Source organism: Betta splendens, chromosome 10 (assembly GCF_900634795.4).
Source record: "Betta splendens chromosome 10, fBetSpl5.4, whole genome shotgun sequence".
Lineage (NCBI taxonomy): Eukaryota > Metazoa > Chordata > Actinopteri > Anabantiformes > Osphronemidae > Betta > Betta splendens.
This window is the reverse complement of record NC_040890.2, coordinates 12,168,562-12,187,869: the sequence shown is the minus strand read 5'-3', so window position 1 is coordinate 12,187,869 and position 19,308 is coordinate 12,168,562. Positions and strand designations below refer to the sequence as shown.

At 43.1% G+C, this 19,308-nt stretch overlaps 5 protein-coding genes across 7 annotated transcripts; 3 read left to right on the top strand and 2 right to left on the bottom strand.

Moving 5' to 3' along the window:
• Nucleotides 1-264: 264 nt before the first annotated feature.
• On the top strand, nt 265-2,885 carry nudt22 (nudix (nucleoside diphosphate linked moiety X)-type motif 22). Of its 3 annotated transcripts, none has more exons than XM_029164782.3 (7): nt 265-415; nt 860-993; nt 1,137-1,689; nt 1,767-1,892; nt 2,122-2,219; nt 2,323-2,416; nt 2,656-2,885. In XM_029164782.3, exons 2-7 carry the CDS (start codon nt 905-907, stop codon nt 2,752-2,754), a joined length of 1,059 nt encoding a protein of 352 aa, XP_029020615.1. In that variant the 5' UTR covers nt 265-415; nt 860-904; the 3' UTR covers nt 2,755-2,885. The 3 variants fall into 3 exon arrangements, with proteins under 3 accessions (XP_029020615.1, XP_029020613.1, XP_040928554.1); XM_029164780.3 differs by having other exon boundaries at nt 266-415; nt 1,128-1,689; XM_041072620.2 differs by lacking the exon at nt 265-415 and adding an exon at nt 565-587 and having other exon boundaries at nt 1,128-1,689.
• Nucleotides 2,818-6,241, bottom strand: si:ch211-107m4.1 (heterogeneous nuclear ribonucleoprotein U-like protein 2). Its single transcript, XM_029164779.2, has 11 exons — nt 5,666-6,241; nt 5,428-5,504; nt 5,073-5,300; nt 4,827-4,939; nt 4,474-4,740; nt 4,169-4,291; nt 3,991-4,092; nt 3,644-3,812; nt 3,320-3,544; nt 3,194-3,246; nt 2,818-3,078 (listed from the first exon to the last, which is right to left on the bottom strand). The coding sequence occupies exons 1-11, from the start codon at nt 6,121-6,123 to the stop codon at nt 3,016-3,018; spliced, it is 1,878 nt and encodes a 625-aa protein (XP_029020612.1). The 5' UTR covers nt 6,124-6,241; the 3' UTR covers nt 2,818-3,015.
• Nucleotides 6,242-6,911: 670 nt separating this feature from the next.
• Nucleotides 6,912-10,071, bottom strand: zgc:153018 (Transmembrane protein 179-like). The gene is made up of 4 exons (XM_029165772.3): nt 9,607-10,071; nt 8,963-9,100; nt 8,677-8,755; nt 6,912-8,596 (listed from the first exon to the last, which is right to left on the bottom strand). The coding sequence occupies exons 1-4, from the start codon at nt 9,927-9,929 to the stop codon at nt 8,399-8,401; spliced, it is 738 nt and encodes a 245-aa protein (XP_029021605.1). The 5' UTR covers nt 9,930-10,071; the 3' UTR covers nt 6,912-8,398.
• Nucleotides 10,072-11,428: 1,357 nt separating this feature from the next.
• Nucleotides 11,429-14,647, top strand: smtnl1 (smoothelin-like 1). Its single transcript, XM_029165383.3, has 5 exons — nt 11,429-11,686; nt 12,311-13,125; nt 13,207-13,321; nt 13,432-13,583; nt 13,839-14,647. The coding sequence occupies exons 1-5, from the start codon at nt 11,606-11,608 to the stop codon at nt 14,212-14,214; spliced, it is 1,539 nt and encodes a 512-aa protein (XP_029021216.1). The 5' UTR covers nt 11,429-11,605; the 3' UTR covers nt 14,215-14,647.
• A 154-nt stretch (nt 14,648-14,801) lies between these two features.
• On the top strand, nt 14,802-18,261 carry LOC114864516 (zinc finger and SCAN domain-containing protein 2-like). Its single transcript, XM_029165384.3, has 4 exons — nt 14,802-15,459; nt 16,181-16,281; nt 16,368-16,443; nt 16,958-18,261. Exons 1-4 carry the CDS (start codon nt 15,165-15,167, stop codon nt 17,752-17,754), a joined length of 1,269 nt encoding a protein of 422 aa, XP_029021217.1. The 5' UTR covers nt 14,802-15,164; the 3' UTR covers nt 17,755-18,261.
• Nucleotides 18,262-19,308: the final 1,047 nt, after the last annotated feature.

Below are 19,308 nucleotides of genomic sequence, written 5' to 3'. Positions count from 1 at the left end.
TCCAGTACTATAGTTCAAACTGGTTGTCTTGTAAAATTTTTGTAAAGATTTTTTTTTACTTTTTTCAAGTTGACTACATATTATATTTCACATCTACATTTGTTAACTGACACAATTAGTCATGGTTTTGATTTTTTATTTACACCGGAATAAATGTGTTACTCTTGGAGTTTGGCATATCACTTTTAACCCAGCGTGGACGATGTTCACAGAGAAAAATACAGGATTCGTGCAAGTTTTAATTTCTTATTTCAGACGTTAACATCGGTTTTAAACAGTATACACTACAGTTTACACAGCTGCTCAGGTACCTGCAGTTCGTGCTTTCAGCCACTGAGCGGTGATATTGCACCCATTTTACCATCTGTCAGCAAAGAGGAAGACGCTGCTCTTGCAGATACTTCCACCTTGAGAGGTAAGAGCTTTTAAAACTTTTATGTTTCGACTTACAGGCTACGCTGTTTTGGCTAACGTGGTGCAAATTACAATAGAATAGAGGCACTGCATTTACATAATAATGTGCGATCTGTTCGTCGTGTCTCCCTTTTTAGTGCTCATCTCAACGATAAATATAAAGTTTTAGTCTTGTAAGTGACTTTGATCTGTTTACAGCACTTGACTCAATAATTCTGAGTTTGTAATGTTTAATGTTTAGCTTATGTGGGCTCCGTAGTGCACAGGGGCGCTAGTCCGCATTTTACCAGCTGTGGTTCATTCTGAGTGTCAGAAAGGTAGTTTCAGAAGTAAAATGTAAATGTTTAGTAAAATGTTGCCTGGAAGATCCAGTTTGACTGCTTGCCCCATGGTACACACCTTTATTTAATGTTTAATGCTTTGTTATTCTTGCATGTGGGATTAGAAATGGCCGAACTGTGAATATTCCAGCGATAACTCACAGTGTGAGATGATGGACCCTGAGGTGTCTGTGCTCCTGCACTGTGCCGCCTGGAGTGGGCTGCTTGAGTCTCAAGTACATGTGGAACTTTCTGAAAGGTAGGAACAAAAAATATAATAGATTTACACATCTTTTAGGGACTAATAATTCAGGACCACAATGAATGAGACTGGTACAGCTGGGAGCTGTTGTACTGTTGTAACCTAAGAGCTTTGTCTTGTCTCCTGCTGAGATTTAACAGGCAGACAGATCCATCTCTAGAGTGCCAAATTGAGGCGCTATGGACAGACCGGGTGACTAAAGAGCCATGGCTTTTCAATGGGGCCAAATTCAGACTGCACTCTTATTGCTTGGCCTCCCTCAATGGTCCCTTATTATCCTCTGTTTCTCCCGAAGACCCTCCATGTACTGATTCATCCAAAGTCCCCTCTGTGGACTGTGTTGAGAATCAACAAACTGATCGTCTGCATAGTGTTTCACAGAACAGGAGCAAATGCACAAATGAAACTGATCTAGAGGGCATCCTCCCACAGACTGGGCCAATCCTCACTCTTAGACTTGGCATAACATGCTACAAAGACTACCTGGGAACAAACTGGTCCAGTCGAGTTGCTGAGTTGTGTCAGATTGGGGAGGTGAAGTTCAGCGATCCTCTGGCTTTGCTGTCTCAGCCTCTCGGTGTTGGTGCTGTTCTGTGCACGGTCGATGGGCAAGTGGTACTGATCAGGAGGAGCCAGAGGGTGGCAGAGGCAGGGGGACTCCTGGACATCCCTGGAGGTCACCCAGAGCCAAAGGTAATGTGAAAAATTGTGTATTAAATTCCACTAATATTCTTAAATGAATATTTAAACCAAAAATTGTTGTTTTTCAGGTGGTGTGTGAGCGGCTGGGGCAGAAGGTGTCTGAGGAGCTGATCAGTGTGTCCATGATGCAGCAGAAGTCAGAAGCTGTTGTCTCTGAACTGTTCTCATCTGTGTGTGCTGAGATCAGAGATGAGGTGTGTATCACTGCATCAGCATTAAGTGTCAACCGTAGGAGCCATTTTACAGTTTAAAGAATGAATTGAAGTTCATGTCATATCCTGGTTTGTTGGCATTATATAGGGACAAGTTTGTATAAGGATAGAAACAGGTGTTGTTGTTGTTATATGGTCTCGTGTTAACAAGAGACTGCAATAATCGCATTAATCACTTTATGCATTTGGTTGTTCCTGTCTCCATCTTCAGGTGAACATTCCTTTAAGCTCTCTTGGTCAGCCGATCCTGATGGGAGTCGCGCTAAATCACACCAGCGCTGGAAGACCAAGTGCAGAGTTCTACGTAAGGTAAATATCAAACGGTAGTGCTGTTGTATTTTTACAAAACACTCCAGTTTGAATTAAGACAACTTTGAAAAAAAAAAAAAGTAAGCAATTTATGTGTTCTTAGATGCTCAATTACATCCGATGAAGTGAGACAGTTGTATTGGAAAGGAGGAGCAGAGGCCCATGAGTCCACAGATATTGTCTTCCTCAGCAGGACAGTAAGTAATATGTAGATTCAAGGACTTGAGTTTTGATCCAGATTGAATTTGACCCCAAATTTATTGGTGACAGAGGCATAATTACTTGCAGAGCAACTCCAGAATGTGCTTACTTGTTTGGGGAGCTGCATAAATAGAGAAATGGTTCACATCAATTCTATAGTGACTGAATATGTATTCATAACAAGTGGCATTTGAGGCAGGTAAAGCAATAATAAAGACCACATCTTGTTTTGTAGGAGGTGCTTGAGCTGAACAGTCGCAGCCCTCTGTGGTCAGAGCTGTGTCCTTCTGCTAAAGGAGCTGTGCTGCTTTTTCAGACTGTAAAACCAGGGTAGATGACATGAGTGACCACTCCAGAACACGGACCCAGATGATGAAGAAACAAAAAAACTTTCATATAAAGTTCAGGAATTTATTTTCTCGTGTGTCAAATACTGTATTTTTCTTATTAAAATACTACAACACAGTCTATGTTTGATGTGTCAAAACAGGCAGTGTAACATAATACATTAAAATAATTAAAAAGCATTAGAAAGCATTGTCCTTGTGATTGCATATCATGCAGCGGCATCACTTTCTTTTTGCTCCAGATTTCTTCACCAGTAGCCGTCGTAGCTGCTGTACCCAAGGCCTCTGTTGTAGTAGTAGCCCTGGTCCCACTGAAATAAAACAACAAATCAAGACATAAATTATTTCACGCCTGAACAAGAGCTCAGAATTTTACAGTGAGGTGTTCATTTGACTTGTAGGATTTTAAAGCTGCACAGGACTCACATATCTGGGCTGCTGGTTCCACGGCTGTATGGTGGCTCTTGAGTCATTCCATGCTACAAAAGGCAGAAAAAAATAATCAAAACTTCAAATCAAACAAAAATCCAGCCCATCTTATTTCTTACTGACCATTTGTACCACTCCACTGGATCCTGTGTGAAGATTGGGGGTAAAAGGGGTGGGGTCTCTTCTTGTGGAGTCGGGGTTTCTTCTCTTGTTTGGGGAAGGGAGGCAGCAGTCTGCGAGCCTCATCCTTATATTCCTGCAGGAGCTTCTGGGCCTGTTCCTGAGGCAATTCCACATACTGCAGCTTCTCCAGCAGGTCGCTCTGCTGCTCAGGAAGGCTGCAGCTTACTAACGAAGGAGAAGAAACGCAGGTAAACATAAACTTTGCTTAACAATACTATGATTCAGCTACCCTTTAAATTTACCCCCCCATTAAATTACACAGACATTGGAGTTTGAGGATTGCAGTTTCCGGGATCTGCTCTCCATTTCCCGTCTGGTGCTGCGCTAGTCGCCTCTTCCACTCATCTGCTGAAGGAAAGACCACCACAACCTGCTGCCTGAAGCCTGTGAACAACTGCAGCTTGTAACGCCGTGCAGAAAAGAGGGTGTTGCACTGGAAACAGTTGAGCAAAAGAAATCGTAGAATGAATATTTTGTATGCTTTAAAGCCTGTAATTAATTGTGCAATCATGTTTTAGTGCATCGGTTTCTAATTTAATTTTTAAAAAAGCTAGTAACATTAGTGACATTAGTGTTTTATTGTAAACAATGCTTGTTTACAATATTGTTACCTGATCAAGGATGTAGTTTCCAGGAGTCTGTGCAGCCAACTTAATTAAATGAGTTAAACACTGAGCAGCCTGTCGCAGCTTGATGTCTCTCTGTCCACCGCTCTACACAAACGTGTTAAACATAGTTACACTACTAAGCTTTGAAAACACTATAGCAAAGTCTGGACATGTGACTCACAATCATGCAAGTGAGCAGCTCCTCTGTGCCTAACAGCTTGTACTGTTTCTCTGGATGCTGCTTCATGTGATTCTTGGACCAGTGGCTCTTCCCAGAACCAGGAAGACCCACCAACAACAACACCTGGAGGAAGCGGAAACATGCAACAAATCTAAAAAAGGCTTACGTACATCTCCTTATAAATAGGAGTTCCATGGCAATATTAAAATATAAGGTTGAGAAATTATTTTAAAACAGCATCAGCTAAATTTATAAACTGTTTGGTTAAAAACAGCTTTGATTGAAATACAGCTACTGTCGCTCACCTCGCACTGTGCTGTAGAAAAAGAAACCGATGTGGCACGAACCCGTTGCCTAGCAGGGAGTGCTGGCAGCAGTGTGAACCCAGGAGGGCAGGGGTACCAGGGGGGAGCTGTGGGGTCCAAATGGAATCTGACTGAACAGCTCTTACAGACGACATGAGGAAACAGAGGACGACCTTGCAACACTGTGGCAGCCAGTGAAAAGGCCACACCAAGGAAGCGGCCATTTTTATGGAAAGATAGCTGAACGGCACCATCTGTGGAGAAAGACTGTGGGTGGGTGCGCAGGTGTAAATATCACACTTGTCTGAGATGATAAATTTCCAAGTGTAAAAAAGAAAGAAAGTAAAACTTACAGCATAACAGCCAATGATATCGCCTTCAATGAAAGCTTCTCCAAAATCTTCTTCCTTCCCACCTGCTACTATATTACCACGTCCATCATAAGCAAAAGACAGATCATCCTCTCCTGTTTGTGAGACAGATAAGAAGACATCGCCATTATAGGCCTTTAAACAAGTAAAATATGTAACTCTGTATAATGCCTGTGTTCACAATACAATAAAAATACAACATGCTGTAATAATGGCCCTAATCCTTACCCAGCAGAAAAGAGGAGTCACTCACTGACCAGCCTACTCTCACACCGTAGGTCTCTTCTTTCAGCTGTGTAGGTAACTTCCTCTCCAACCTCATCTCAAAGCCCACCCTGCCCTGGAGCAGCCCGTGGCTTAGCCTGCAGCCAGACCACAATGATGGGAATTGAGCCCAAAACCGTGGCTGCCCACAGGAACCATCAGGACTCACCTCAAAGTGAAGGTGACTATTATCTGTGCAAGTGACAACAAACAAAAGATTTTAAACTTTTCTTTAATATAACTTAATAACTTAGGACTTAATATAACTGTGATTAAATGACATTTTTATATTTCCACTCCTGACATGGTTCAGACTTACATGGATCCAATCTGACTTTATCTGTATCTTCCTCCTCTGGCTCTTCTCTCTGATGCACAGGTTGTGTTAGCTTGGCTCTGGTTGAAAAACAAGGCACACATGCAGTTTTATGAAACCTCTGGGGAAAAACTAAAAGATTATTATATACTTCTTCGCAAATGCAGTCGATTTATTAAATCACCAAGAAAAAAAATACAAAGCATAAAATGAATAAACAATTGTCTCGTTCCATCTTTACCTTTTGTATCTTATCTCCTCTTTGAACTCGTAGAAAGCCCTTCCTCGGCCCAGATCCTCTGACGGGAGGGTTCTCCCATCCCCTCCTGGATCCTCACCCTCGGTGCCCCTCACTGACTCTGGCATTGACCCAAAGCCTGGTTCTGCTGTTGTTACACCGGGTTCAGTCTGTGTGGCAGTGTCGGTGAACTCTCTGGTGCAGACTTCTTTACACGGCTCAGTGAGACCAGCTCGTGTCGGTGGTGACGGAGGAGGACGGAGCTGCACGGTCTCCGTCGCTGCCGAAGCTGCCGATGAGCTGTCATCTTGGAGCTTCGCCTCAGATTCTTCTCCTGATTTGAACACAGACCACAGTCGATCCACCAGCTCCGACTTCAGCCCTCGAGTGTCCAAACCAGCTTCTTTAAGTCTGGACCGCAGTTCCGTCACTTTTAACTTTTTAATGTCCGTTAACTTCATCGTTAAGATGTGAGTAAAATTATTATATTATATCTGTACAACTTCATTTAAAACTAAGTAAACTGCTACTGTTGAAATATAAGTGGTTTGGCTCAAAGCAACGCTTTAATATGGAGCCCTGGCTCGTGATTGGCTCTTCACTTCTTTATGGAGAACATTTTAGCAGATTTCGCACTCAGAGAGGACTCTACTGCCTCAGTGGCCACGTATGGTACTGCACCTGCGGCATGTACTGTACATATAAAATATATTTATTTGAATAATCTATATCTGTATTGGCCGCACAACATAAATGGTATATATTTTTACCTCTTAGACAAATGTTACACACTATAATCAATGTGTCTATTGTTCTGTTACACATTGATTGAACAGTGAATTTGAGTAAGTGTGTTTACTGAATAGTTTTTGGCCATGCAGTAGTTTTGTCTCTTGTTCATTGCACAACTTTATTCCCTGATTAGTTTGTCTGCTATACCTTATTATTATTATTTTATAGCATTAAAGCTTGTTTATGTGTAATTCTGGGGTCTGTGCATCTGGGTTGTTTGTTAGTTGATTCATGTAGTTTGGTTGTTTGTTTGGTTGTTTTACAACCTAGTTTGTAGTAGTATGGAGAGTTTTTGTTTCAATTCTGAAACCCTTGTGTTGATATATTCTCATGATTTGCAAACCAAATGAGCAATATTTTTTAATTATGGTAAGATGAAAACATTTAATAGCTGCAGTAATAATTCATTCACTTTTGGTTAACTTTATTTGGTGTTGCTCAGTTAAGACAACATTCATTTGTAATGGTAAAATTTTATTTACCAAACAAGACAAATGGAAAAACATAATTGTTATTGAGACAAACCAGCACAGAGGTATTAACAAGACTATTGTCAGTTTACGTTTCCTATGTAAAAATAAACTTTACCACTACTGTTCCATCTCTTCTCAGATTTCACTCCACTGTCTGTGTGTCATTACAACTGCTTTGGTCAATAACATCACTGGAAAAGATCTGAAACAACTCTGAATCATTTGTTTTAAAAACTCAGCAAAGTTGGTATGTCATTTCCTCTTCACTGACCTCCAGGGGCTTCACACAAATCTCTCTCAAATTGAAAACCTTCACAAATCCTTAAAAAATGCCTATATACTTTGCAAACACTACATGGATTATTGGAGAAGACGTCACCATGTGACTGCTTTGCGGCCCTGAGAGCAGTGTTATCCACACAGACAGCATCATAATAAAAATCGTCACAAGCGACGGGAATGTCAACAGTGATTTTTCCATTACACAACAGAACATTCAGGTCATGCTCACACAGTGAGCCTGCTTCTCGTGGATCACTCATTCTCTCACCACATGCTTCACAATAAAAGCATCCACTGCTACACCAGAATATTATACTCAGACATATTCTCCCTGATGAGGACATGTGCAAAATGTCAAACTCTAGCAGAGCTGTAAACAAACAAGCATATTAAATATATTCAAAATAGCCTGTAGGAAAAGCATCATGTGGCTGTTATTACCCAGACGTGACGTGAATACAGTAAACTCTAATGCATTAATGCATAAAGTCCTGGGCGAGCCCCATGGATAAGCAGTGTCTTCACATGCTAGTTATTACATCACTCATATCTGTAGAATAAAGAATGATGTTAATTTTACACCTAGTGATAATTTGAAGACATTTACAAAATCCTTTAAGACTATTTGAAACACCGATAGAAGCATATTCAGTATATTGCTGCACAAGAAAAAGCTAACGCAAACAATTACTATTGCATTCCATGCATAAAGGGCATATCATGCAAGACAGTAAGATTGGCATTATAATACTCTCGTACTATACTAAACTTGTATATTTGTCATTATACAAGTAGACAGGCATTGCTTTGTGTTGTGCCTTTAGCACAATTTGTCTTTTTAAATTAGGTTAATCTATTTTGTTATTTTCAATAACCGTGATTAATTACTGTTGTGGTCATTTCCTGAAATCTGTATGGTTTCACAAGCTACTTTTAATTTTACTCATGCAGCAGAATGAATATGTCTTCCTTCAGATAGTTAAAGGAGTTTTTAGGACTTCTGTGGGTCCCATGTAGTTCTATTGTCATTGTGACAGGATTAGTGCTTGGGTGGGGCAGTTGTTTTTTAGGCCTGTATCAAAATCTGAATTTCATATTGAAACATGGACAGAGATCAATCCTGATGAAGTAAACAAAAGCTTTGTGCTTAAATTAAACAAGGAGGTAAAGTGTGACACCTTCTCAGCTATCAGACACAGATAGTGGGCGTAGCTGCAGGAAGCGGAGGTGAGGGCGATCCGCGGTCTGATGGACTGTTCTCCAGCAGCAGCTCCTTCTCCCGGAGCAGACAAGGTCCGCTGATGTGCTGGTTGTGGGAGTGGTAGAGCCGCAGGAAAGCCAGGAGGGACTGGAGCAGCCACAGGGCCGTCACAAACCACAGAGACGCCTGTAGGCACAAGTTGCAATTCACTGAAAACACAGAATAACTGGAAGTAGAACTGCATCCGGCGTTGTGAGTGCTCCCACCTGTGCCAGACTGAGCTCTGTGTAGAAGGAGGAAGTGTCCACATCCAGGTAAAGCGGGACGGACTGAGCCTCTGCACAGCTGGACAGAAAAAACACATGAAAACACAAATTATGATCACAAGACGTTCCCAAACATTTGCTTAATATAGACTTGTTTGTGCCTGTTCTGCGGTGATTACAGGACACAACTGCCTCTACAGCTACAGTATCTGTATCAGCACTTAAGACAATTAACAAAATGAGTGAATTATTTTTGGACAGATAAGCATCGTATCACACTACGCACCTATAAGGCAGTGTGTTGTCATCAGTCACGGTGTCACACCAGGAAACCAGGCCCAGAGAAAAGATAACGCTGGCCCCTCCAGACAGGAAGAGCACACACACACTGATCAGCACGGTCAGAAAAGACGAGAACAGGGTGCTGCAAAACAGTATGTCAGCCGTGAGTCACGCTGTACAAACAAGAACAGCCATGAAACGCTATAAGAGTCCGTTTAAGGCCTCAAACACTGAGCATATTCACTGACTATTTACATATTTTAATATAAAGTTTCTTGTTGTGATGTTTTAACTTTGTGTGTAAAGTTGTGGGTTTCCTGTTGTTGTTCTTTTTGTAATAGTGCATATTAGCTAAAGGTATAAACCCACAATTGTGAACAGCAACATAATAGTTTTGTGTTTTAACAATTATAGGGACAAATATAACAAATATAGTTGTGTAGCTTGTGCTGTGTAGCTTGTGTCGTGTGGTGTTGGTGTTGTGTAGCTTGTGTTGTGTAGCTTGTGTTGTGTGGTGTTTGTGTTGTGTAGCTTGTGTCGTGTGGTGTTGGTGTTGTGTAGCTTGTGTTGTGTAGCTTGTGTCGTGTGGTGTTTGTGTTGTGTAGCTTGTGTGGTGTTGGTGTTGTGTGCTTTCCGTCGCTGACTCACTCGTCGTGGCGTCCGTGCAGATAAAACAGGCACCTCCATCCCTGCGCGGCGCCGTACAGCACCGTGAAAATGCCCACGAACGTGGCGAACTGGCAGGCGGCCGGCGGACCCCACTGCTGCACCACCAGCTGCGAGGCGACTCCCGGCGGCCCCGGCGGCTCGGCTCGGTTCGGGGTCGTCCAGTATCCGGCGGAAAAGAGTGCGCAGCGGCCTTTGAAAGCGGAGCCGTTGAGAGCCATGGGGACGACCACCAACAAGCCCGCCGCCACAGAGAGCGCGTGAGCGGCGCAGTGGGCCAGCAGCAGCCGTCGGTCGAGCTCCATGACGGACGTCGATCAAAAAGACGAAACTGGGGAGGTTTGTTGCGATTTATTGAGGTGTTTTGGTGTCAGAGCATCCCGGTTCCCTCCCATGTAACGGGCCACGGCGGTGGAGTGTGACAGGGAGGCGTTCACAGACGGCAGGGCGGTGACCGAACCGTCACGTAGGCTCAAAGAGGGGGAGCTAAACTGAGGTCTCACTCTACAGGCATTTCCAGAAACTAAAACTTATCGTTCTCAAAATATTCAGTAACACCTACGTGTGCTTCCTTAAAAAAGCATTACTACTACTATTACTAGTTTTAACTACTACTTCTACTACTACTACTTAGTGCAAAAGGAAAGGGTATTTTCACTTGTTCTCTTTCACTTATTCTTTCTACTAATTAAACGTAACATTCTTTAAAAGTAAGTGGAGTAAAGCATCTCTTACCACAAAGATCGTTAGAACTACAGATTCCTTCTGACGTGATCACGTCTTCTTTAATCAATCCTACAGATGATTTGATTTATTCACTCTGCTGACAGACAGACAGACAGACTCTCAGACCTGGTACTGATCAGAAGGATCCTAGTTTCACCGCAGCGCAGAGATGGTGGGTCACCATGTGAATTAAATGGCCTGCAGTTACAGAAGAAATGCAGAGGAGCTTTGAGTGTGCTCCTTAGAATAAACATCCCTTTGAGATACAGCAAACTAAGGGGCCTCAATAGTAGAAGATAGATTAGAAATCAGCAGAGGACAATCTATGACCTTAAAAAAAACACATTCGTCATATAGTCTGTTGGTTTGCTACATACACGTAAGGGGCAGTAGATGAATATTCGTGTAGCAGTGATTGTGTCACAAACAGGAGAGATACACTGACATATTTATAGCACTCAAGAAAGAAGGGAGGAGCGTACAAGGATGTGGGACTAAGAAAAGATAATGGCAAAGATAGACATGTATTTTTAAAACCATCTGTTTTGTGTTGAATGAGTAGATCCAGTGCTCAGGACAGTGTTAAGACAGCAGGCTGAGAAGCTGGCAGAGTCTCACTTAACCATGAATTAAAGCAAGATAAATACAAAATCAACTGTTGAGATTTTATGTTAATTTAGTTAATATTGTACATGATTGTATACATCCTATCATGTCCATACCTCTTCTGGATGAGTTATATGAATATTAAAACATGTCAAGAACACCACAAAGCACGTCCCTATCAATGTTCTGTATTAAGGTTTTAAGGGCAAAGTGACAGCAGCGGATTGTCTTTCTGGAAGTACAAGAGTGTTTCCTGGACCGTATGTTTAAATGTGTGTGTACGGCCACCGTTTCCACAGCAGATGCAGCTGCCCGGCCTGTTGGGTAGCGCCTATGTCACCGTGACTCTATTTCAGGACCCTGTGTTGTTCATAAGGTCAGATAAAGAAGCATAGGAATCCTCACAAAGCAGGGGGGGGGGTGTCGGGTGAAGTGGGGTGAAGGCGAACATCCACAAACCAACATATCACGAGCAGGGGGCAGTGCTGACAGAGAGAGCAAAGTGGAGTGGTTAAAAGCAGAGAGGGGGACGTTCAGCCGAGCAGGAGTCGCCTCTGACTGAATGAAACCTTCATAAAGAATCGAGCAGGGTTCACAAACGTGGGATCTGACCTGTGTTACGACGCCTGAACAGACATTTCTGGAGAGAATGGATGGAGAATCACCCAAGCAGGAGACTGAGTCTATGGAGGCGACAAATCCAGCTGACACCAACAATAACAATAATCAGGTTCGTGTTTGTTTCGATTTTAGCATTTATGGTAAAAAGGCTTCACATTTATTTCATTTATTGTTGTCCACTGTGACCTGAATGAGAAATAGGCAGAATTATTTGTAGCAATAGCAGGTGTCATGTGTGTAGGGAAGACTGAAGGGCAGGAGAAGTGGTTTGCTGTGTAACACCTGTTCTTACTACCTTCACACTCACACACACACACACACGCACGCACGCACGCACACACACACACACACACACACACACACACACGCACGCACGCACACACACGCACGCACGCACACACACACACACACACACACACACACACACACACACACCTATTTGCTCTGATGAGTCACTACTGGTGGTCAGGGTCAGTATGAAATAAAAGGTCATTAGCATTAGCATGGCATAATATAAACTCTTGTTTTTGTCAGTGAAGTACTTAACAAATCCCACTGGAGCATCAGGTTTCACGTTATGAGGACCATGTTGTTCATAGAGTAAAGTGCACACTAATTTTAGTACATCAGACATGTTCTTATTAATCCAAACACATGGGACCTGACAACTGGCATCTCATAACTTCTAGTGACAAAAAAACACACAATGAAAATGTAACGCTTGTGCCTCCAGGCAGAGGAAGCTGGGCTGGGGGAGAATAAAGATTCAGGGACAGAGCCTATAAAGGGAGAAATGGCAGAAAGTCAAGGAGGGGAGGAGGCCCCGGCAACAGAACAGGCAGGAGAAGAGGAGGCCAGAGCTGAAGATCCTAAAACTGCTGCAGATGAGGCTGAAGACACTGGCAAAGCATCTACTGATGCTGATATGAAGGATCCTGATACAATAAATGGAGGGAAGGAAGGCGAGACCCAGGAGGAAAAAGAAAAGGTTGAGGCTGAAAAGACTGAGAAAAATGTAGAAGAGGTAGAGGATGAGTGCAAAGGTGAAGAGGACGGCAAAGGTGAACAAAGGGCAACTGAGGAAAATAAAGATGCAGAAGAAGTGAGGGACCAGTGTAAAGATGAAGAGAACAGCAAAAATGAGGAAAAGACGACTGAAGAAAAGAAAGATGCAGACGAAATAAAGGACCAGTGCAAAGATGAGAGCGACAAAAGTGAGGAAAAGCCAACCAAAGATCAGAAAGCTGCAGAGGAAGCGAGGGACCAGTGTAAAGATGAAGAGAACAGCAAACATGAGGAAAAGACAACTGAAGAAAAGAAAGATGTGGATACAAAACCAGCAAAGGAAGCAGAGGAAAAGAAACAAGGCAAAGACGTTGGTGTAGAGATGAAAGAGAAAGGAAAGACGAAGGAAGGAGAGAGGCAAGAGAAGCCCAAAAGAAAGAGTGGCCCCCCCTCTTGTGTCTCCAGACCGCGACCCTCTGCACGCTCCATTAGAGCATCCACCAGAAACGACATTATTGCCAAGTTCCAGCAAGGTGCACCACAGTAAGTCACCGTGACGCAAATTAGATTTAGCATTGAAATAACATTTTTAAAATACTGTATGCAATTATGTGGGATTTTCAGGACACCAAAACAACCCAACTTCAAGATTCAGAGGTCGTCTGCAGCCGCGGCTACGGGAGCTTCAATCAAACAGAAGATGCTTCAGTGGTGTCGCAGCAAAACCCGTAAATATGAGGTCAGAACAGTAAAGACACGTCAGATGATGCCACATTTGAAACCACGGATGCTCCAAATAGCTGTGAGCACAGACGAGGATGAGCTTTTTTGTTTTTGGACACCTCGCAGGGCGTCAACATCGAGAACTTCTCTTCGTCCTGGAGCGATGGCCTGGCGTTCTGCGCTCTGATCCATCGCTTCTTTCCAGACGCTTTTGACTTCAGCTCGCTGAAAGCGGAGGAGAGGGAGAAGAACTTCACCCTGGCCTTCCAGACTGCAGAGTATGAAGCGTTCCAACTCCTCACTTTGTTGCTCTTTGTTTCTCTGTACATGTCATTGTGACGCACCCTGTGGTGAAGCAGTGCTGAGTCAACCCAGACACAGAGAATCACCCAGTTTAAAGTCGTGGAAACAGACGAACATAGTCCGATAATAGTCGTATATTGCTACATTTGTGTTATTATATTCTCAGTTTATTATATTCACGAACACTATGATCTCTCTCTCTGTCCCACTTTTATGTCCCACCGCCCCAGGTCCTTGGCTGACTGCTGCCCCCTGCTGGAGGTGTCAGACATGCTCATGATGGGCAAGAACCCAGACCCCATGTGTGTGTTTACATATGTCCAGTCTCTCTGCCACAGTCTGTCCAAAATAGAAAAAGAGAGAAAGGACAAAGAAAAGGAGGAGAAAGAAAAGGCTGGAAACGACGGAGAGGAGAGTGAGAAGGGAGAGGACAACACAAGTGAGGTGTCAGCAGAGAAGGATGAAGGAGACAACGGGATGATGGACGGCCACCAAGAGAAAGAAGGAAGTGAAGAGGCAGAGGAGAGAATGGGCGAAGAGAGAGATGCACCACCAAGCTATGAGCTGGAGGAAGATGCTGGAGACTTACTAGAGGCAAAGTCCTAGAGAAAAACTGACAGCAAACAAGACTGAAAGGAGCAAATCTAAAATATACATGACGGTTACAGTAAGTGTTAGTCTGCTGCTACTCGGACTGCTGTCAAAACAATGAGTCACACCAGTGAGCTTCAACTCAGGCTGGTATTGTTTCAGTGTGAACTCTGTTGTTGTTGTTTTTTTGTTTGGTTGGTTGCTTCACTGTCATAATTGTTTGGAGCATGTGAAGCACATAAAGCAGAAATGTCCAGTTCCTTTATTTTCCTGTTTGTTTATAGAAAAAATATTAAAGAAGGAAGTTTTTTGTACTAAACTTCATAGTTCACCTTAATTATCTGCTGTAAAATGTTATGTACACATAAATACACTTGTCATAGTAACTCAGTAACACACATTAAAACAGTCATATATCCTTTTAATTAAAGCTACACTGTGGCGCCTTTGTCTGTGTCAAAGAGGTTCTGACAGCTCTGCAATGAAGGAAGTTGTGGGTTCATTTGATTCACATTGTCTGGTTTTAAGTTCTGAGAACTTACGATGACTCGTTCTAGCGTGGGACGGTTTACAATAAATTGAATGAATGAATTACTAAAAATTTTCAGGGAAGTGAAAAAACTTCTCAGCATGACTTAACCGTTATATAGAATGTGTTGTCTAGTTTGAAGAGAACACAAATGATGGAAGGTTTAGCTGCGTCTTAAATCAATTAAATTATACTCGTTTCTTTTCTAATATTTAAGTAATTACCATAATCAAAACAAACAAACAAACATTGTTTGTTGAGCAAAAAGTTGGAACCCAACTAAACACACATCGTCGCCGCCCCTCTGTTCCAATCATTACGGTAACCTTCCTCATGCTCCCGGAAAGGCTATTGTGTTTTCTGTGGCGTACGCTGAGCACACGCCTGACTCTCGCTTCCTTTCCCGAGCGAACCGTCTGCGGCAGCGGGGAGAAACATGTCCACGAACGTGCCGCCGGGCAGCCTGAGCCTGGAGTCGCAACTGCTGTCCATAATGGACGTGCTGGTGAAAGCGGCGGTGGCGGAGATCGGCCAGTTGTTCTCGGAGAGCTCGGCGTCTCTGCGGCTGCATTTGAGCCAGAGCCTGAAGGAAAACGAAGCCCTGCGGGTGCGCGTGAAGGCGATGCGGAGCGAGCTCTTCTCCCTGAAGCTGCAGAACCGCACCAACCGGCCGGCGAGCCGCTTCTGCCCCGTCCGGGCAACCCCCGCCCGACCGCGGGCGAAATCTCAAGGTAACGGGATACTGGGGATGAACCTCCACTGTCACCGCCTTTGTCTGCGTTCAAACAAAACTTTATTAAAGCGTCCCCGTTGCGTTGTTGTTCGAAAACGGACGTCACTCGGTTGCAGATGCGCCGTGTAACGAGTCACCGGTGTCATGTGTTGATCAGACACTGATTTCATGATGACACGGTGGAAAGTGACGCTTCAAAGACTCAACACTGAAACTCATGCAACCTCCCACACAAAAGGTCTCGAACCACACGCGTGTCGTTTGTGGAAGTTTATTCCTCTGTGTGTGACGTTGCATCCCCTTTTTTCATGCCTCTGTGGCAGTTTGTGATTCTGTTTTCATGATTTGAGTTGTGTTGTGCTTATTATGCATCCCTTTGTCGCTGTTTTGTGTCATCCAGAACTTTTTGTGTTCTTTTTATACTTGTTTTGCCATTGTTTTGCATCTATATGTTGTATCTAGACTGACTGGACCCACAAGCTGAGTTATGAAAAGTTAATCTGTTTAATAAAGATCCAGCAGCTCAGCTCACATCCTCATTTTGCGGCAAATAGTTAAAAACTATTGTCCACAAACACAATTTACTTCTCCCAGTTATTTCTCAGCAATCATTAAGCAGCCAATGTTCTTCTATTAACACTGGCTCTATTGTTACACACCTGCTGTACTTCTCTAATTACACCCGCTTTTTCTACTCTGTTTATTTCTTGCTCTAATAGTTGTAATAAAACCACCAGTGGCTCAAAAATGTATTGGGGAAGCTGCTTCCATTTCCCTCCAGTCAGACAAGAATACTTCCTCCTCTGCCTCTGAAGTGCAGGTACACACAGTAAACACCTACTGTAATACTTAACCTAATTGTTGTGTTGGAAACTTTGTTTGCTCATATCTGACTGTACTGGTTAGTGTGCAGATGTGGAGAGTCCAGATGTGATTCTGATCAAAGATGAAGATGACATTGGAGGATGTGAGCCACATGAAGGTGAGTAGCTTGTTGCCAGGAAAAATACTGCATTTACCGGTAATCATTGAAACATTGTGGCATTTAATGTGGTGATTTGCTGTAACCTCGTTAGCTGTGACCTTGTTCTCCTCAGAGAGGGTTTTTCCCTTCTGCTCTGCAAGAAAAGGGAGTACCTGTGTGTTGCAGCTTTATCTGATGTGCTTGCTTTGTGCATGTATGTATGTGTATGTGTGACCATGCACCTCCCCGTGTGCATGCTATATTACGAGCTGTACTGTTTTCTTCAGTGAGAGGCAGTTGCCTCGCAGGTCTCAGCTGATTGTGTCGCTTTTATTAAAGAAGTACAAAGGGAATTCACAATTTCACTAACAGTTGTTTTTATTTGGATCTGTAGTTTAGTTCTTTGAGGTACAGAGGTAGATTCTTGTTGATGAGGTCATATTTTTTCAGGGAGGCATTCAAAGACCAGAAACAAAAGAGTAATCAAGGTGAAAGCTTCGTCATTTCATCATTTTGTGTCTTGTCTTTTCAGGTCAAGATAATGTTGGAAACCACAGAACTCAGGGCAGCGCTGCCACAGAACCTGCTGGTTCCTGCCTGACGGGCGATAACGAGGAGCTGAGAATAGTGAGCGTCCACGGCCGAGGAGAGTTGCCCCTGCAGGAGGAAGGCGACACCCTCTTCACCGCCTCTGAACTGCAGGCTTTAAGCTCTCTGTCCCCGGACCACAGTGTCGCTCACGACGGCATTATGAGTTTCACCTCTAATGACCGAGCGCCAGCGAGAGCCGGGCCGGACAACAGCGCGGGGCTGGTCAGAAGCAGCCAGCTGGAACGGAATCATTCCACTCAAATGTCTTCTACTGTGTTGAATTGTTCCATTCAGACCACTGTAGCCGGGTCTGATTGCCAAGTGGGCCACTCCAGTCACATCAGCCAGTTCCCACTGCAGCAAAGCGTCTTCGCCCCCTCTGTCAGCAAATCCCTGGACTGCAGCTTCTGCGGGGAGCACTTCCTCTGCCGGGAGGAGCTGATCGTTCACCGGGCCAGTCACACGGGGGAGTCCCCCATTCCTTGCTCCATGTGCGGCAAGTCGTTCGTCAACAAGACCACGCTGAGCATCCACATGCGCATCCACACCGGGGAGAAACCCTACGTCTGCCCGCAGTGTGGCAAGCGCTTCACGCAGAACGGCAGCCTGAAGATCCACCTGAGGACTCACTCCGGTGAGAAGCCGTACACCTGCAACCAGTGCCCGGCCAGCTTCAACAACCCCAGCAACCTGCGCAGGCACATGATCACACACATCAGAACCGAGTGGTCTGACTGAGCAGGCTTAGCATAGCTAGCATCCTCCTTTAATGACACTTAATCCACAGTGAATGAACAACTGGGTAAATGTATAAAAGTCTGCATTCCAAGCTGAAATATAACAAGCACAGCAAATTAAGAAGGCAGATCCTTGCAATATATTCACATGGTACTGTTGTGAGTCTTAAGAGTACATTCAACAAGGACGTGTTTGATGAATTAATCGTTTAATTTGTTTGTTTTAATAATGTCTTCTTTTCACATATCCAATCATCTACATGTAAACACTGACTGTCAAATATTAGCCTCCGTTTATAGTATTTAATTAAATTTACCTTCTGTACTTCCTATAGCAAAGTCACATTTTGATCTGGTTGATAATCCTGTTAAACAGTTTTGATGTCGCCTTCCTTCAATTAGCACACAGTGCTAGTATTAGTCTTTATTATATATAATATAATATAATAAGACTATATATAATATATTATAGTCTATATTATATACATATATATATATATATATATATATATATATATATATATATATTATAGTCTAGTATTTCAGAAGTTTACAGAGCGACAAACAACTGCATTGTTTCTTACTTGGAACAAATTCCTGGATAATAGGTCGAATTTGTAACTAGTTACAAATTTAAAATGTGAGTGTTCCATATAAGACAATATCAGTCTTTGCCTCAATTACTTTGTCCGTTTCATTTTCAAACAAACTACCTCTGATGTCTCTGTTGCACCTCACTTTTCTTCCTTGTTTCATTCTTGGTGCATGGGCAGTAATAACTGTCTGAATTCTGTCCGTGGTTTTCCAGTCACGATTTGCAGTTATGAATAAATATTAATGATTTTTTTAAGCATGTCTCTCAAGTCTCCATTTGCTCCTCTAGAGTGCAGCATTGTTTCAGTTTCTGGAGAATATTGTGACTCAGGTTGCCTTATTGGGGGGGGGGGGCTCTCCCAAGGAAACTGGGTAAATTCCTTTCATTGTTCCACTTTATACTGAGCTTGTGCTGAACTATATATTATTATGTTTTTTCTTGTTTGGCTTTAATTACAACACAACATTAGAAGATACATTAGAAATATCCTAGAAATAAGAGACATTGCTGAAAGTAAAATAAATAACGTAAAGGTTTGACAAACACTGGTGCTTTTTAGTAGCAGCAATGCCACAAACCCCAAATAACTGTGGCCAAGCATAGTTTATCTATTCCTTCATCTTTTACCGATCAGGCTTTGGTGGAGGATGTGGTGGTCACTGGTCATGTTTTCATGTGGCTGTAGTTGTCTCATGTTAGTGTGGAATGCTGTTGTTGTACTTCCCCAAGAAATGCCGCTTCCTCTTGGGCTATTGTTCTTGGGCAATCGATGAAATGACCTCAGTGAGTGTATATGTGAAGGATGTGAAGGAGAGGGAGGGACTGAGAAAATAGCTGGAAAGAGGAGGCGGTGGGAGGTAGTCTGCTCATTCTACGATTGCAAAAGTTTTACTCCCCGCTAACATTTAACGATCATAGGCTTGCTCATGTCTTGCTCATATGTGTTTAAGACCAACCCTG

Bases quoted from the DNA above. Each gene is read 5' to 3' on its own strand.
- LOC114864516 (XM_029165384.3), top strand. From the start codon at position 15,165: ATGTCCACGAACGTGCCGCCGGGCAGCCTGAGCCTGGAGTCGCAACTG. The intron at 15,460-16,180 runs GTAACGGGATAC...TTGCTCTAATAG, and splicing joins ACCGCGGGCGAAATCTCAAG to TTGTAATAAAACCACCAGTG. The intron at 16,444-16,957 runs GTGAGTAGCTTG...TTGTCTTTTCAG, and splicing joins AGGATGTGAGCCACATGAAG to GTCAAGATAATGTTGGAAAC.
- nudt22 (XM_029164780.3), top strand. From the start codon at position 905: ATGATGGACCCTGAGGTGTCTGTGCTCCTGCACTGTGCCGCCTGGAGT. The intron at 1,690-1,766 runs GTAATGTGAAAA...GTTGTTTTTCAG, and splicing joins GAGGTCACCCAGAGCCAAAG to GTGGTGTGTGAGCGGCTGGG. The intron at 1,893-2,121 runs GTGTGTATCACT...CTCCATCTTCAG, and splicing joins GTGCTGAGATCAGAGATGAG to GTGAACATTCCTTTAAGCTC.
- smtnl1 (XM_029165383.3), top strand. From the start codon at position 11,606: ATGGATGGAGAATCACCCAAGCAGGAGACTGAGTCTATGGAGGCGACA. The intron at 13,126-13,206 runs GTAAGTCACCGT...TGGGATTTTCAG, and splicing joins TTCCAGCAAGGTGCACCACA to GACACCAAAACAACCCAACT. The intron at 13,584-13,838 runs GTATGAAGCGTT...CCACCGCCCCAG, and splicing joins CTGGCCTTCCAGACTGCAGA to GTCCTTGGCTGACTGCTGCC.
- si:ch211-107m4.1 (XM_029164779.2), bottom strand. From the start codon at position 6,123: ATGAAGTTAACGGACATTAAAAAGTTAAAAGTGACGGAACTGCGGTCC. The intron at 3,813-3,990 runs GTAACAATATTG...AACTGTTTCCAG, and splicing joins GAAACTACATCCTTGATCAG to TGCAACACCCTCTTTTCTGC. The intron at 3,079-3,193 runs GTGAGTCCTGTG...GTTTTATTTCAG, and splicing joins GGAACCAGCAGCCCAGATAT to TGGGACCAGGGCTACTACTA.
- zgc:153018 (XM_029165772.3), bottom strand. From the start codon at position 9,929: ATGGAGCTCGACCGACGGCTGCTGCTGGCCCACTGCGCCGCTCACGCG. The intron at 8,756-8,962 runs GTGCGTAGTGTG...TTTTCTGTCCAG, and splicing joins GACAACACACTGCCTTATAG to CTGTGCAGAGGCTCAGTCCG. The intron at 8,597-8,676 runs GTGGGAGCACTC...TTGTGCCTACAG, and splicing joins CAGAGCTCAGTCTGGCACAG to GCGTCTCTGTGGTTTGTGAC.